General features: G+C 55.3%; 1 protein-coding gene across 1 annotated transcript in view; it reads left to right on the forward strand.

Moving 5' to 3' along the window:
• Window positions 1–5,110: 5,110 nt before the first annotated feature.
• Window positions 5,111–15,389, forward strand: part of DOCK6 (dedicator of cytokinesis 6) — a 64,721-nt gene continuing 54,442 nt past the window's right edge. The window contains exons 1-3 of the mRNA XM_064381850.1: window positions 5,111–5,163; window positions 14,299–14,386; window positions 15,073–15,248. Of these exons, the coding sequence (XP_064237920.1) occupies window positions 5,120–5,163; window positions 14,299–14,386; window positions 15,073–15,248 (308 nt within the window). The 5' untranslated portion in view covers window positions 5,111–5,119. The remainder of the gene's footprint in view (window positions 5,164–14,298; window positions 14,387–15,072; window positions 15,249–15,389) is intronic.

Consider the following 15,389-nt stretch of genomic DNA (forward strand, 5'->3'; position numbering starts at 1 on the left):
TCCACAAACAATTTTAAAACTACCTGAGCAAGGTGGCATGATGCCCCTGTGGTCCCAGCTACTCAGGAGGCTGAGGCAGGAGGATCCCCTGAGCCCAGGAGATCAAGGTTGCAATGAGCTATGATTGCATCACGACACTCCAGCCTGAGCGACAGAGCAAGACTTCATCTCAAAAAACAAACAAACAAAAAGAGCAAAACCCAAAAGATATTTATGGAGTACCTACTAAATGTCAGGTGCTAGGAACCCCACAGGGACAGGCAGCCCAGCAACTGGGATATGACGCGGGCCTCCATGGGGGAGGCAGCGGGCAGAGGCAGGGATGTCCAAGCCGAGATTTAAGGGACAAAGAAGGGTGCAGGCAGATGAGCAGTGGGTGGCACAGTATTCCAGGTGGAGCGGGCAGCATTGGGCAGCAGCGTGGGTGAGGGAGATGGTTTTCGGTCCCTCTCTTACTCTCACGTGCAGATGGACTCCCTGTTCATCCACCAGTCAGTCCATCTGCCCAGAACCCACCGACTTCTCGCCTCCCCGGTATCCTCACCCCATCCAGGCCTACCATCCCTCCTCCCTGGTCCACCAGCTCCAGCCTCATGCCCAGAACACGTTCGCTGTGCAGCAGAGCAGAGGAGGCCAAAGTCCCCCGCCGCCACGCTCAGCCTCTATTTGAGCAGCTGTCAGGGGCACCCCAGCCGCACCCAGCTGAGTCAGGGCTGCTGGTGCCCTGGAGAGAAATATTCTCCCCAGTCAGGTCTGGCAGGCACTGGGGCGGGGACTGGGCTCAAGGCAGCTGGGGTAGAGCCTTTGATCGGAGGGATCTTTAAAGCAGCGTTTCCACCAAGGCAGGGCATGGAGTCACTGAGCTCAAAGCCCCCTTGGGCTTAGAGAGGAGATCAGCCCGACAAGGGCCTGAAGTTTGCTGCTCCAGGGTTCAACCTACCTCGCAATGTCTGTGTCTCAAGCTGTGACCGACCATGAACTCTCATGGAGCCAACAAGGAAACTGGGGCTCAGAGAAGTTGCGCAATTTACCCCGGGTCACACAGCCAGAACCAACGGAGACCCAGTGAGACTTCAGAGATAACTGCTTTGGGGTCAGGCTCCCTGGATCCAAATCTCGGATCTGACACTGATTCACTAGGCTAAATTAGGGCGAGTCCCCTCTCTGGGTGTTCCTCAGTTTCCTTATCTGTAAAAGGGGGCTAATGGCAGCACCCATATATGGGAAAGGGAACAGGACATGCAAAGGTCCTTGGGTGGAGCTGTGTCCTGGTATTTAGAGGAGCATCCAGGAGGCCGGGGCGGCTGGAGTGGAGCGAAAGAGGGAAAAAAGGGAGGAGGCGAGGCAGGGAGGAGACAGGGCTGACGGTGCGGGGCCTTGTGGGTTGTGGAAGGACGTCGTTATTTTTTGTTTGTTGGTTGGTTTGTTGTTTTGTTGCTGTTGTTGTTTTGAGACAGTCTCGCTCTGTCGCCCAGGCTAGAGCGTGGTGGTGCGATCTCGGCTCACTACAACCTCTGTCGCCCAGGTTCAAGCAGTTCCCTGCCTCAGCTTCCCGAGTAGCTGAGACTATAGGCAAGCCCACCACACCTGGCTAATTTTTGTATTTTTAGTAGAGATGGGGTCTCACCATGTTGGCGAGGCTGGTCTCAAACTCCTGAGCTTGTGATCCACCCGCCTCGGCCTTCCATAGTGCTGGGATTACAGGCGCGAGCCACCACGGCTTGTTGTTGTCGTTTTGAGAGAGCGTCTCACTCTTTTGCCCAGGGCAGCGGCACAATCTCAGCTCACTGAAACCTCCGCCTCCCAGGTTTAAGCAATTCTGATGCCTCAGCCTCCCTCGCAGCTGAGATTACAGGTGCATGCCACCGTACCTGGCTAATTTTTGTATTTTTAGTAGAGATGGGGGTTTCACCATGATGGCCAGGCTGGTCTTGAAATCCTGACCTCAAGTAATTCACCAGCCTTGGCCTCCCAAAGCGCTGGGATTACAGGCGTGAGCCACCGCGCCCGGCTGGGTTGTAAGAGGATTTAGGCTTTGACCCTGAGTGAGGTGGGAGCCACGGAAGGTTCTGAACAGAGGGGGGACCTGATATACAGGTGTTCCCAGGCTCTTTCTGGCCACTGATGCAGGAATAAGCTGCGGGGAAGATGAGCAAGGGAGCTGGGAGACCAGATATAAAGGGGGCTGTACTGGAACTGGGCTGAGAAATATGCAAATCTTCACTCATCTGCGTGTTTCCTGCCCAGCCCAGCTCACAGCAGCCTGAGAGGCAAGGCCGGGACTTTAGCCGAGAGACTTCAGGGTGACGCTGGGTGGGGCACAGCAGGGAGTGATGGGCGGAGTTCCACCCGGTGTCTCCCAGGCCAAAGTGGCTGGACCACTCCGGGCAGGCACATGGGCTGTGTGCGCAGGTCACATGCCAGGCGGTGAGCAGCCCCACTGCAGCCTGACTAGCAGGATGCTCTCCTGGGTCTGAGTGGCAGGGTTTGGGGATTCCCCTACAATCCAGGCCTCCTTCCTGTGGGTTCGAGGACTGACATGGATTCATTGGGCAGCAAGGCAAGAAACTGTGTCTCAGGGCGGGCGAGGTGGCTCACACCTGTAATCCCAGCACTTCGGGAGGCCAAGGCAGGTGGATCACTTGAGGTCAGGAGTTCAAGACCATCCTGGCCAACATGGTGAAACCCCGCCTCTACTAAAAATGCAAAAATTAGCCAGGCGTGTTGGCGGGCACCTGTAATCCCAGCTACTTGGGAGACTGAGGCAGGCAAATCGCTTGAACCCAGGAGACAGAGGTTGCAGTGAGCTGAGATCGCACCATTGCATTCCAGCCTGGGAGACAGAGTGAGACTCTGTCTCAAAAAAAAAAAAAAAAAACCAACCAACCAAACAAACAAACAACCCCCCCCCCCCCACAAAACTCTGTCTCTCTGGGCCTCAGTTTCCTAATCTGTAAATAGAGGATATAAATCGGCCAGGCTCAGTGGCTCATGTCTATAACCTCAGCACTTTGGGAGGCCGAGGTGGGTGGATCACCTGAGGTCAACATGATAAAACCCAGTCTCTACTAAAAATACAAAAAGTTAGTCAGGTGTGGTGGCAGGAACCTGTAATCCCAGCTACTTGGGAGGCTGAGGCAGAAGAATCACTTGAACCCAGGAGGCGGAGGTTGCAGTAAGCCAAGATTACACTATTGCACTCCTGCCTGGGCAACAAGAACGAACCTCTGTCTCAAAAAAAAAAAAAAAAAAAAAAAGGCTGTGCATGGTGGCTCACGCCCGTAATCACAGCACTTTGGGAGGCCGAGGCGGGTGGATCACAAGGTGAAGAGATCAAGACTATCCTGGCCAACATGGTGAAACCCCATCTCTACTAAAAATACAAAAATTAGCTGGGCGTGGTGGCGCATGCCTGTTAGTCACAGCTACTCAGGAGGCTGAGGCAGGAGAATCGCTTGAACCCGGGAGGCAGAGACTGCAGTGAGCCAAGATCTTGCCATTGTACTCCAGCCTGGGCAACAAGAGCAAAACTCCGCCTCAAACAAACAAAGCAAAAAACAAAAATAGAGGTTATAATGCCAGCAACCCATAGACGGGAAGGAGAACAGCACACGCAGAGACCCTGAGGTGGAGCCACGGCCTGGTGTGATTCAGCCTCGAATTCTTCCTGGGGCATTTGCCGAGCAGGGAAGGAAGGGCTGTCCAGAAGGACCTGGCGGTGCAGAGGCATCCAGGTGGGAAAAGGGTGAGCCCCTCCAGAGGGTCGTGTGGGCTGGACAATTCTCTAAAAATGCCACACGGGTGCCAGGAGAGAGGCCAGTGGGGAGAGATTTGAGACCACAGATTAACCAAGACACCCCCACCTCTTCCTCTTGGTGGAGGCAGCCCGGCCAGTCCAGACTCCCAGACTGGCTCACTCAGGTCCCACCGCCCGGACCTGGGTCACATCTCCTGGCACCCCAGTGCCTAGCCACGCTCCTCTGCCTCCCATGCTGTAGACTGGGAATATGGCCAATGCATGCCCCAGAGACCCCTGTGAGTCACTCTGAGCAAGCACCCGAACACCTCTGTGCCTCAGTTTACTCATCTGTAAAATGGAGGGAAAACGATAATTTCTTCTGCATGTGTGAACTGCAGGCTAGACGCAATGACACCTTTTTTTTTTTTTTTTTTTTGAGACAGGATCTCGCTCTGTCACCCAGGCACAATCACAGCTCACTGCAGCCTCGACCTCTCAGGCTCAAGCAATCCTCCCGCCTCGGTCTCCCGAGTAGCTGGGATTACAGGCACACAGCACCATGACTGGTTACTTCTTGTATTTTTTGTGGACACGGGGTCTCATTATGTTGCCCAGGCTGGTCTCCAACTCCTGGGCTCAAACAATCCTCCTGCCTTGGCCTCCCAAAGTGCTGGGATTACAGGGGTGGGCCACCACCCACGGCCACGATTATACTTACAGGTATGATTATGAGATACGCAAATGTCGTTATTGTTTTCCAGCCAGGAGTCAGACAGCTAAAGAGCACCCCCACCAGATCCCGGGAACCTAGAGCCCACTCAGCCTGGGTCCCAGGGCCTCCCCTCCCTCCCTCCCTCCTTAGCCTCAGTTTCCCCAGCCCTGTTCCTGGGGTGAAGAGAGCGACCCCCCTTAAACCCCGGGAGCCTGGGTCTCAGCGCCTCCCTTCCCTCCCTCCCGCCTCAGGCTCAGTTTCTCCAGCCCAGCTCCTGGGGTGAAAAGAGCACCCCCGCCAGCCTGGGAGTCCGGGGCCCACCCAGTCTGGGTTCCTGCACCTCCTCTTCCCCACTTCCCTCCTCAGCCTCAGTTTCCCTAGTCCTTCTCCCAGGGTGGAAAGAGAGTCCCTCCCCACCCAGTCCGGGAGCGACCCACCCAGCCTGGGTCCCAGGGCCTCCCGTCCGTCCCCAGCCTCAGTTTCCTCAGCCCCAAGGACTCCAGGCGACCCCTCCGCCCGGCAGGGGCAGCACGGAGCGGCCCGGGCCACCCGGAAGGGCCCCGCCCCCGCGCCGGCCCCGCCCCGCCCGGGCTGCCCAGAACCGGGAGACGGCGGCGGCTGCGAGGCCCGGGCGCGCGGGGCGGAGGCGGCGGCGGGACGCGGGGACCATGGCGGCTGCTGAGCGCCGCGCCTTCGCGCACAAGATCAACAGGTAGCGGGGCCGCGGGGCCCCCTCCCGCCTCCCCCACGTGGCCCGGCCCCGCCCCGGGGCGGTGCGACCCTCCCTGCCGGGGCGCCCCCCGTTCAACCCCTTTCCGCCTGGGCCCGTGTCCCGCCCGCTTCCTCCGGCCGGGCCTGGGGCTGGAGAAGGCGGGGAGGGCGGCGGGGGTCCCGGCAGGGGAACCCCAGCTGGGAGTCGCGTCGGAGCCGGGAGCGCGATGGCGGCTGCCGTTCAGCCTCCCAGACGCGCGGGGGCGTGTCCGGAGGGCTTCGCGGAGGAGGCGGCTCGGGGATGCGGGTGCCGGGCGCTCCCTGCACTCCTTGCGCGCCCGGTCCGCGTCTCTTGGCCCCTCACTGTCCCCGCGCCCTCTGAGATCAGGGTGGGCCGGACTTTCTGTTCCCTTCTCAGTGCCTGGTTTGGGGCAGGGCAGCTCCAGGCTCTGAGATTTCGGGACAGAAATGGGCTTCTCGTTGGCTTTTGAAACCCTTCGAGGAGTTTCCTGTGCCCTTCCCCCCCCCCAGGGTCCGGTGCCCAGCTGTCGGGGGGGAAGGGGGACAGCTGTGGACGCCCCCCCCACTCAGTGCTTCAGGCTCTCCCAGCACGGCCTGGACCGCGCTGGGGATGGATGGGTGATTGAATAGAGGGAGTGGGGGCTGGGGACAGAACCAGCTGGTGGGCAGACGGGGGAGGGGACAGACGCCAGGCGCTGGGGGATCCATTTTCGTGGCCACTGGTGATTGTGAGAGCTACAGCCTGGGAGGGGGATGTCAGACTCTCTGGGGCTGAAAAACCTCGTCTTCATTATCGGGGAGGGGGGTCTTTGCACAACGGTGGGTTCAGAAACTCAGATATCCTCTCCCCCGAGACATGTCCTGACTGCCCCCAGGTGAAAGAGCCGCCCTGTGGGTTGGGCCCTGGTGTCCCATAGACGACCCAGTCTTGGGATGTAGTGTCAGAGAGAGAGAGACCAGAAGCCTCATCAAATAGATTACCTGTCACTGCTAAGTGCTGTGGAGACAAGAAGACAGGGAAGGGCGATGGGGCACGCGGGCTGCTTGAGATGTGGGAGGTGGGTCAGGAGGCCCTGGATGAGCAGGTGCTTTTGAGCAAAGACCTCAAGGAGATGAGGAAGGGATCAGGGCCTGTTTGTGGGGGTTTGTGCAAAGGCCCTGAGGCAGGAACAGAGAGCTGGAGGGAGCAGTAGTAGTAGAATGTGCAGGGTCCTGTGAGCTGTGCAAGGGACTTTGACTTTTGACCCCAAGTGAGGTGGGAGCCATGGAGAGTTCTCGGCAGAGGAGAGATGTGGTGGCTGGGGCATAATGGCTGGGCAATTTTTATGTTCTATCATTATCTTTGTCTGTAAATTGGCTCTCTGCCTTAGACCTTTGGCGTCTTTGAGGCTGCAAACATTATTAGTTTCTTTTTCTTTTTCGTTTTTTTTGAGACGGAGTCTCGCTCTGTTACCCAGGCTGGAGTGCAATGGTGCAATCTCGGCTCACTGCAACCTCCGCCTCCCAGGTTCAAGCAATTCCTGTGCTTCAGCCTCCTGAGTAGCTGGAATTACAGGCACCCGCCACCATGCCCAGCTGCTTTTTGTATTTCTAGTAGAGACGGGGTTTCACCGTGTTGGCCAGGCTGGTCACAAACTCCTGACCTCAGGTGAGCCATCTGCCTTGGCCTCCCAGAGTGCTGGGATTACAGGCGTGAGCCGCCGCGCCCAGCCTTCTTCTTCTTTTGAAAGAGTGTTTTGCTCTGTCACCCAGGCTGGAGTGCGGTGGTGATATCTTGCTTGGCTCACTGCAGCCTCAACCTCCCAGCTCAAGTGATCCACCTACCTCAGCCTTCCAAGTAACTGGGACTACGTACAGGTGTATGCTGCAACACTTGGCTAACTTTTTAATCTTTTGTAGAAACAGGATCTCACTATGCTGCCCAGGCTGGCTTCAAACTCCTGGATCAAGCGATCCTCCTGCCTCGGCTTCCCAAATGCTGGGATTATAGGTGTGAGCCATTGGGTCTAGCCTGCTGTTTCTTTGCATTTCAATCCCTGTGTCCTTGGGTCCTGGGTTTTACTCAAGTGAGAAAGAGGGGTTTGGGGTACTGTAGAGCTCAGGGTAAGAGCAGAGAATGATCCTGGGGCCCTAGTGAGCTGTGAGCAAATGGCCCAGGCCTTCCAAAGCAGGCACCCAGGTATCTGCATACTCAGAGCTGTTTCTATATTCATCTGGTCATCCATTCAGTCATTCATTCCACAAATGCCAAATTAACCTGAATATTAGGCAGTCCAGATTTCTAATGAAAAGATTCTTTATTTGTTTGTTTGTTTTTTGAGATGGAGTTTCACTCTTGTTGCCGAGGCTGGAGTGCAATGGCACGATCTCAGCTCACCGCAACCTCCGCCTCCCGGACTCAAGCAATTATCCTGCCTCAGCCTCCTAAGTAGCTGGGATTACAGGCATGCGCCAGCACACCCAGCTAATTTTGTATTTTTAGTAGAGACAGGGTTACTGAATCTAAGGGGTACTTTTTTTTGCTTTTTGTTTTATTTTTGAGATGGAGTCTCGCTCCGTCGCCAGGCTAGAGTGCAATGGTATGGTCTCGGCTCACTGCAATCTCTGCCTCCCAGGTTCAAGCAATTCTCCTGCCTCAGCCTCCTGAGTAGCTGGGACTACAGGTGTGCGCCACCATGCCCAGCTAATTTTTCTATTTTTTGTAGAGACGAGGTTTCACCATGTTGGCCAGGATGGTCTCGATCTCTTGACCTCGTGATCTGCCTGGCTTTTCCTCCCAAAGTGCTGGGATTACAGGCGTGAGCCACTGTACCCTGCCCTGAAACTGAGGTTTAAAGTGGTTGTCACTCTCGACCAGGCACAGTGGCTTACACCTGTAATCCTAGCATTTTGAGAGGCTGAGGCGTGCGGATCACCTGAGGTCAGGAATTCAACACCAGCCTGAACAACATGATGAAACCCCGTCTCTACTAAAAATACAAAAATTAGCCAGGAGTGGTGGCACATGCCTGTAATCCCAGCTACTTGGAAGGCTGAGGCAGGAGGATCACTTGAACCCGGGAGGTGGAGGTTGCAGTGAGCCAAGATTGGGCCATTGCACTCCAGCCTGGGCGATAGAGCAAGACCCATCTCAAAAAAAAAAATGGTTGTCACTCTTGAAAGTATCCAAGGGGAAGTGAACCAAGAACAATTTTGGAAACGTTTTTGTGAAGATGGGATCTTACTGTGTTACCCAGGCTGGTCTCAAACTCCTGGCCTCAAGGGATTCTCCCACTTGGGCCTCCAAAGTGTTGAAATTCCCGCTCTCAAATATCCCCCAGCATCTTTATTCGACTTCTTCCTGGGCCTCTCTGACAGTGACATCTTCATTTTCAGCTTCAGATGTCTGATGTGAGCCGGTTTACGTTTTACATTTAAAGAAGTAATGGCCGGCTGGGCGCAGTGGCTCACATCTGTAATCCCAGCACTATGGGAGGCCGAGGTGGGCGGATCAGGAGGTCAGGAGTTCAGACACCAGCCTGGCCAATATGGTGAAACCCGGTCTCTACTAAAAATATAAAAATTAGCCGGCGTGGTGGCATGCGCCTGTAGTCCCAGCTTCTCGGGAGGCTGAGGCAGAAGAATCGCTTGAACCTGGGAGGCAGAGGTTGCAGTGAGCCAAGATCACACAACTGCACTCCAGCCTGGGCAACAAAGCAAGACTCTGTCTCAAAAAAATTAATTAATTAATTAAATGAATATTTTTAAACAATTAAAAAATTTAACAAAACAAAACAAGGTCAGAAACCCAGCTGCCTAGAACTGTCTTTGAGGACAAGATGGTGGCAGCAAGCCTTAATTGAGCACTTACTGTGTGCAAAGCCTTAACTCAGAACAGCGCAAGAAGGTGAGCAGTGTCCTGAGCGCCGAGGCTGAGAGGCTGACGGTCACTCCTCTGTGCTCCATGGCTCCTCATGCAGAGCCCTGTGATGCAGTCAGCTGACTCCGTGGCCGTGCTATTGCAGACCCAGCCTTTTCCACTGCAGCGGCCTCTTTCCAAGGCCAAGGGGAAAATGAAGCTGGAGGCCCTGCCGTCCCTCGTCCCCTCTCCCTCCTCTGGAGCAGCAGCTGCAGAACAGCTGGGACCAGCACACAGCTTTGTCCCCTGTCCCAGCATCTTTTGTAAATTATCCCCGATCCCCTGTGTGCCCAGGGTTCTGGAGGCAGCGGCCCAACTTTGGGAATTTGAAGACAAAAGCCCTAATTTTTCACATCCTTTGAATTTCCCACAAGTGCCGTTCTCACCCCCGTCAGTAGAAGCAAGACTCTTAAGAGACTGTTAAGAGCAAAAATAGACGGACTATGGGGATGGAGGAGGGAGGCCGGGGTCTCAGACTAGAGGCCTCCACATTGTATGAAGGTCATGATCAAGTTTTATTTTTGACCCATATGATTTTTTTTTCTTTTTTGAGACAGAGTCTAGCTCCGTCGCCCAGGCTTGGAGTGCAGTGGTGCGATCTTGGCTCACTGCAACCTCCACCTCCTGAGTGCAAGCGATTCTCATGCCTCAGCCACCCAAGTAGCCGGGATTACAGGCGCATGCCACCATAGCTAGCTAATTTTTTGTATTTTTAGTAGAGATGAGGTTTCATCATATTGACCAGGCTGGTCTCGAATAGCTGACCTCGAGTGGTCTGCCTGCCTCAGCTTCCCAAAGAGCTGGGTTTTACAGGCATGAGCCACTGCACCCAATCAATTTTTTGTTTTGTTTTGAGACAGGGTATTGCTCTGTCATCCAGGCTGGAGTGCAGTGGCACAATCATGGCTCACTGCAGCCTCTACCTCCCAGGCTCAAGCGATCCTCCCACCTCAGCCTCCTGAGTAGCTGGGACTACAAACACCTACCACCATGCCTGACTAATTTTTTAATTTTTTGTAGATTGGGTCTCTCTGTGTTGCCCAGGCTGGTCTCAAACTCCTGGGTTCAAGGAATCCTCTTCCCTCGGCCTCCCAAAGTGCTGTAATAACAGGCGTAAGCCATTATGCCCAGCCAGACCCATATAGATTTTAACTGAGAGGCCTCCAGGCTGGGTGCGTTGGCTCACGCCTGTAATCCCAGCACTTTGGGAGGCCGAGGCGGGTGGATCATGAGGTCAGGAGTTTGAGACCAGCCTGACCAACATGGTGAAACCCCATCTCTACTGAAAATACAAAAAATTAGCCAGTGTAGTGGCGGGCACCTATAATCCCAGCTACTTGGGAGGCTGAGGCAGGAGAATCACTTGAATCCGGGAGATGGGGGTTGCAGTGAGCCAAGATCACGCCACTGCACTCCAACCGGGGGGACAGTGCGAGACTCTGTCTCCAAAAAAAAAAGATACCTCCAGACAGGGCTGAGACTCCCAGTCTGGAGGCCTTAGTCTGCCCCGCCCCCATCCTGTCCTTAGAGACTTCTCTGTACCTGCCACACATTCATCTCATTGATGGCCCCTGGGCCATGGGGTTTGCAGTAATCGGCATTGCACTTTTTTTGAGCACAACTGTTTTGTTGGTGTTTTGCCCTGTCACCAAAGCTGGAGTGTAGTGATGCAATCGTGGCTCACTGCAGCCTCAAACTCCTGGGCTCCAGCGATCCTCCCACCTAAGCCTCCAGAGTAGCTGGGACTACAGGCACGCACCACCATGCCCAGCTAATTTTTAAATGTTTTATAGAAATGGGTCTTGCTACAACTTTGTCCCCACCTGGGGAGGCTTGTGGGTAACCCAGCTCCCTGGTGAGTGCTAGGTCCGTGAGCGGCTGAGAGATGTTTATTTCTTCAATGTTTTTCAGGGTTCAATTTACTCAGTGGCATGTGCAGGCTGGTCTTGAACTCCTGGCCTCAAGCGATCCTCTTGCTTCAGCCTCCCAAAGTACTTGGGATTAGAGGCATGAGCCACTGTGTCTGGCTGAGCACAGCTGTTTTTTTTTTGTTGTTTGTTTTTTGAGATGGAGTTTCACTGTTGTTGCCCAGGCTGGAGTGCAGTGGTACGATCTCGGCTCACCACAACCTCCGCCTCCTGGGTTCAAGCAATTCTCTTGCCTCAGCCTCCCGAGTAGCTGGGATTACAGGCATGCACCACCACACCCAGCTAATTTTGTATTTTTAGTAGACACAGGGTTTCTCCATGTTGGTCAGGCTGGTCTCGAACTCCCGACCTCAGGTGACCCGCCCACCTTGGCCTCCCAAAGTGCTGGGATTACAGGCGTGAGCCACCATACCTGGCCCAAGCACAACTTTTTATTGTGAAAATTTACTGATCACTCCACTGCATACCTTGTTGTCTCAGGAAAAAAAAATTACAAGCACACAGGAAACTGGGACGCAGAAGGGAGTCAGGCCTGAACACCCAGGCAATCAGCTTCTCTATTTTAAGAGGGACTGAGGCCCAGAGAGGGTATCCTACCTGCCCAGAGCCACACAGCTAGAAGACCTGGGCTTCCCCTCATGCAGCAGATTTGGGCAGGTCGTAGAAGAAGACTGGGAGGGCCACATTCATTCTATCAAAAAAAGTAGGAGGTGGGCAGATTGCTTGAGGTCAGGAGTTCAAGACCAGTCTGGGCAACATGGCAAAACTCTGGCTCTACTAAAAATAGAAAACTTAGCCAGGCGGGGTGATGCAGACCTTTAATCCCAGCTTCTCTAGAGACTGAGGTGGGAGGAGGATCACTTGAGCCTGGGAGGCAGAGGTTGCAGTGAGCTGATATCATGCAGCTACACTCCAGCCTGGGTGACAGATCAACCCTGCCTCAAAACAAAACAAAAAAACATATGCCAGGAGTGGTGGCTCACTCCTATAATCCCAGCTCTTTGGGAGGCCAAAGCAGATGTAGCACATGAGGTCAGGAGTTTGAGACCAGCCTGGCCAACATGGTGAAAACTTGTCTCTGCGAAAAACATAAAAAATCAGCTGGGCATGGTGGTGGGCACCTGTAATCCGAGCTACTCGGGCATGGTGGTGGGCACCTGTAATCCGAGCTACTTGGGAGGCTGAGGCAGGAGAATCGCTTGAACCTGGGAGGTGGAGCTTGCAGTGAGCCAGGATCACAGCCATTGCACTCCAGCCTGGGCAACAAGAGCAAAACTCCATCTAAAAGAAAAAAACAAGCTGGGCACTGTGACTCACATCTGTAATCCCAGCACTTTGGGAGGCCGAGGCGGGCAGATCACGAGGTCTGGAGTTAGAAACCAGCCTGGCCAACATAGTGAAACCCCATCTCTACTGAAAAATACAAAAAAATTAGCCGAGTGTGGTGGCAGACACCTGTAATCCCAGCCACTCGGGAGACTGAGGCAGGAGAATCACTTGAACCCTGGAGGCGGAGGTTGTAGTGAGCTGAGCTTGTGCCATTACACTCCAGCCCAGGCAACAGTGCGGGACTTGGTGTCAAAAAAAAAAAAAAAAAGTAGTGAGCGCCTAGTATGCTCAAGGCCCTCTCTGGGGGTGACACAGCTCTAGTTCCTGTCTTCACAGAGACCCCAGGGAGCAGGAGTCTCCACACTCAAAGCTCGGAGCCTCATCTCAAGGCCTTTCCACTTGCTGTGACCCTGTCCAGCATCCTCCCCCACCACCCCACCATAACTGCATGGCTCTCTCTCCCTCCCCTCCTTAGCTCAGCCAGAGGAGCTGGAGGCCTGAGCCATCCCTGTCCCCACTGGCTCTGCTCCACATTCCTGCACAGTCCCCTCTGCTACGAGTGTTGCCCCTCCACCCTCGTCCTCCCTGATTTTGTTTTGTTTTGTTTTGTTTTGTTTTGTTTTGTTTTGTTTTGTTTTGTTTTGTTTTGAGACAGAGTCTTGCTCTGTCACCCAGGTTGGGGTTCAGTGGCACGATCTCGGCTCACTGCAACCTGCGCCTCCTGGGTGCAAGCGATTCTCCTGCCTCAGCTTCCTGAGTAGCTGGGACTACGGGCGTTCGGCTAATTTTTGTATTTTCAGTAGAGACGAGGTTTCCCCATGTTGGCCAGGCCCGTCTTGACCTTCTGATCTCAGGTGATCTGCCCACCTCAGCCTCCCAAAGTGCTGGGATTATAGCTGTGAGCTACTGCACACGGCCATCCTCCCTGATTTTGAAGGCCTGCTCAAGTGGCCCAGGAAGACCCCAGGGCCCACCTTGGTTGCATGGGTTTACTTAAAAGGCCTCCCAGCTCTGGGCCCCACAGGCCAGGTTGACCTCTAACACAACGGCCTCATCTCAGGATCTCTGCAACTTCAGGCCAGGCCCCAGGCTCCGCTCTGCCCAGCAGCCCTCTGAAGTCAGGACAGTAGCTACAGATGGGGAAACTGAGGCTCAGAGGTAGAAATGCTTTATCCCAGGCCTCATAGCAAGGATGGAAAGGGATGTGTGATCTGGATGGGGTCCAGGGGGCAGGGCTGGGTGTTTTGGGGAACAGCAGGATGGACAGAGGTCCCCCAGATGAGGGAGCAGAGGCCAGGGACCCGTGGGCCTCCCTCCAGATCTGGAAGGCCACAGGCCCAGCTGGAAGGGGAAGGAGAGTCTCTGAGTCTCTGATAGCTTCAGACCCCACTGTGGCAGCATTCCCATCTCCTGATCTGTGCTTGGTGGGGAAGGGGTTGGGAGGGCCCAAGGCCCATCTCTGGGGAAACTGGGGAGCTCTGGGCCCCCAAAGCCTCAGCAGTCCTGGTTCTCTTGGCCCTCAGCCTATTTATTCCATTCCACAATCTGGATTTTCCTCATAGAAAGAATCTGTTGGCAGGCTGGGCCACAGTATCTCACGCCTGTAATCACAGCTCTTTGGGAGGCCGTGGTGGGCTGATCACAAGGCCAGGAGTTCGAGACGAGCCTGGCCACCATGGTGAAACCCCGTGTCTACTAAAAATGCAAAAATTAGCTGGGCGCAGTGGGACGTGACTGTAGTCCCAGCTACGCGGGAGGCTGTGGCAGGAGAATGGCTAGAACTTGGGAAGCAGAGGTTGCAGTGAGCCGAGACTACACCACTGCACTCCAGCCTGGTGACAGAGCGAAACTCCATCTCAAGAAAAAAATAAAAAAGAATCTGTTGGCCCGAAGCCTGGGTTCTCAGGGCCCCGCTGCCTGAGTTTTCCTGCTCCCAACGGGCCCCTCCCTGTTTTTCCAGGACGGTGGCCGCAGAGGTGCGGAAGCAGGTGTCCCGGGAACGCAGTGGCTCCCCGCACTCCAGCAGGCGCTGCAGCAGCTCCCTGGGGGTAAGTATTTGGGGGTCCACCCCCAGTCCCCAGCCCCCTGCCCTCTCTCAGACAGAGGTACAGGCTTCCTTGTCTTAGGTCCTAACCCACCCCTCCCTCCTATGCCCTGGCCTGTGGGGAAACAGAGAGGGACCCAGCAGTGTCAGGGGAGGGAGTCCCTGTCCTGGTCTCAGTACTGTCACCAATTCCTGTGACCACTCTCCCTGCAGCTGCTTGTCACCTTGTGGGTGGTCGCAGGGAGTGGCTCCCTCCTGATGTGGCCCACCTCCTGACGCTTAGACCACCCAGATGGGAATAGAGGAGGCGGATGTTGGGGGAGGGGAGTGACTGTCACCTGAGGGGGGCGTGGCCATCGTGCGCACGGGGTTGGGGGGCTTTAGAAATTGTCTCTTGCCTGGCCCCTGTCAATGTTTCTTTCCTTCCAACATTAGTTCCTGCCCTTTCAGGCATGGGGTGTGGTTTCCTTCCTGGAGCCCCTGGAGGGAGGGGCCGGGCAGGGAAAGCTGAGCTGGGAGTGGAGAGTCTGCGGTCACCGTCCTCCTTGGCTCCTCCATAGCTCCAACACCTCCGTGGCTCCCACCACCCTCCTGTTTGAGTTTGAAGCCGGCACGCACCCACTCCCACCTCACGCCCCGCACCCTCAGCCTCCTGGGCAGTGCGACCACAGCCACTCTGCTCCAATCCAGGTCCCGCTGACTGAAGTTGTCGAGCCGCTGGACTTTGAGGATGTACTTCAGAGCCGGCCACCAGAAGCTGAGCCTGGGCCCCTCAGGGACCTGGTAGAATTCCCGGCTGACGACTTGGAGCTGCTGCTGCAGCCCCGGGAATGCCGGACCACGGAGCCCGGGATCCCCGAGGATGAGTGGGTTCAGCCTCACCCTCTCTACCTATGATTCCACTCTGTCTTGCCCCTCCCATAACAGCCCGAGTTCAGCTCCTGGCTCGGCAGTGACCTTGTACAAGCCATGCTTTTTCTCCGAGCCTCCCTCTCCCCTTGTCTGGA

The sequence above is a fragment of the Aotus nancymaae genome, unplaced genomic scaffold (genome assembly GCF_030222135.1).
Source record: "Aotus nancymaae isolate 86718 unplaced genomic scaffold, 86718_ANA_hifiasm-v0.15.2.pri h1tg000028l, whole genome shotgun sequence".
Taxonomy (NCBI): domain Eukaryota; kingdom Metazoa; phylum Chordata; class Mammalia; order Primates; family Aotidae; genus Aotus; species Aotus nancymaae.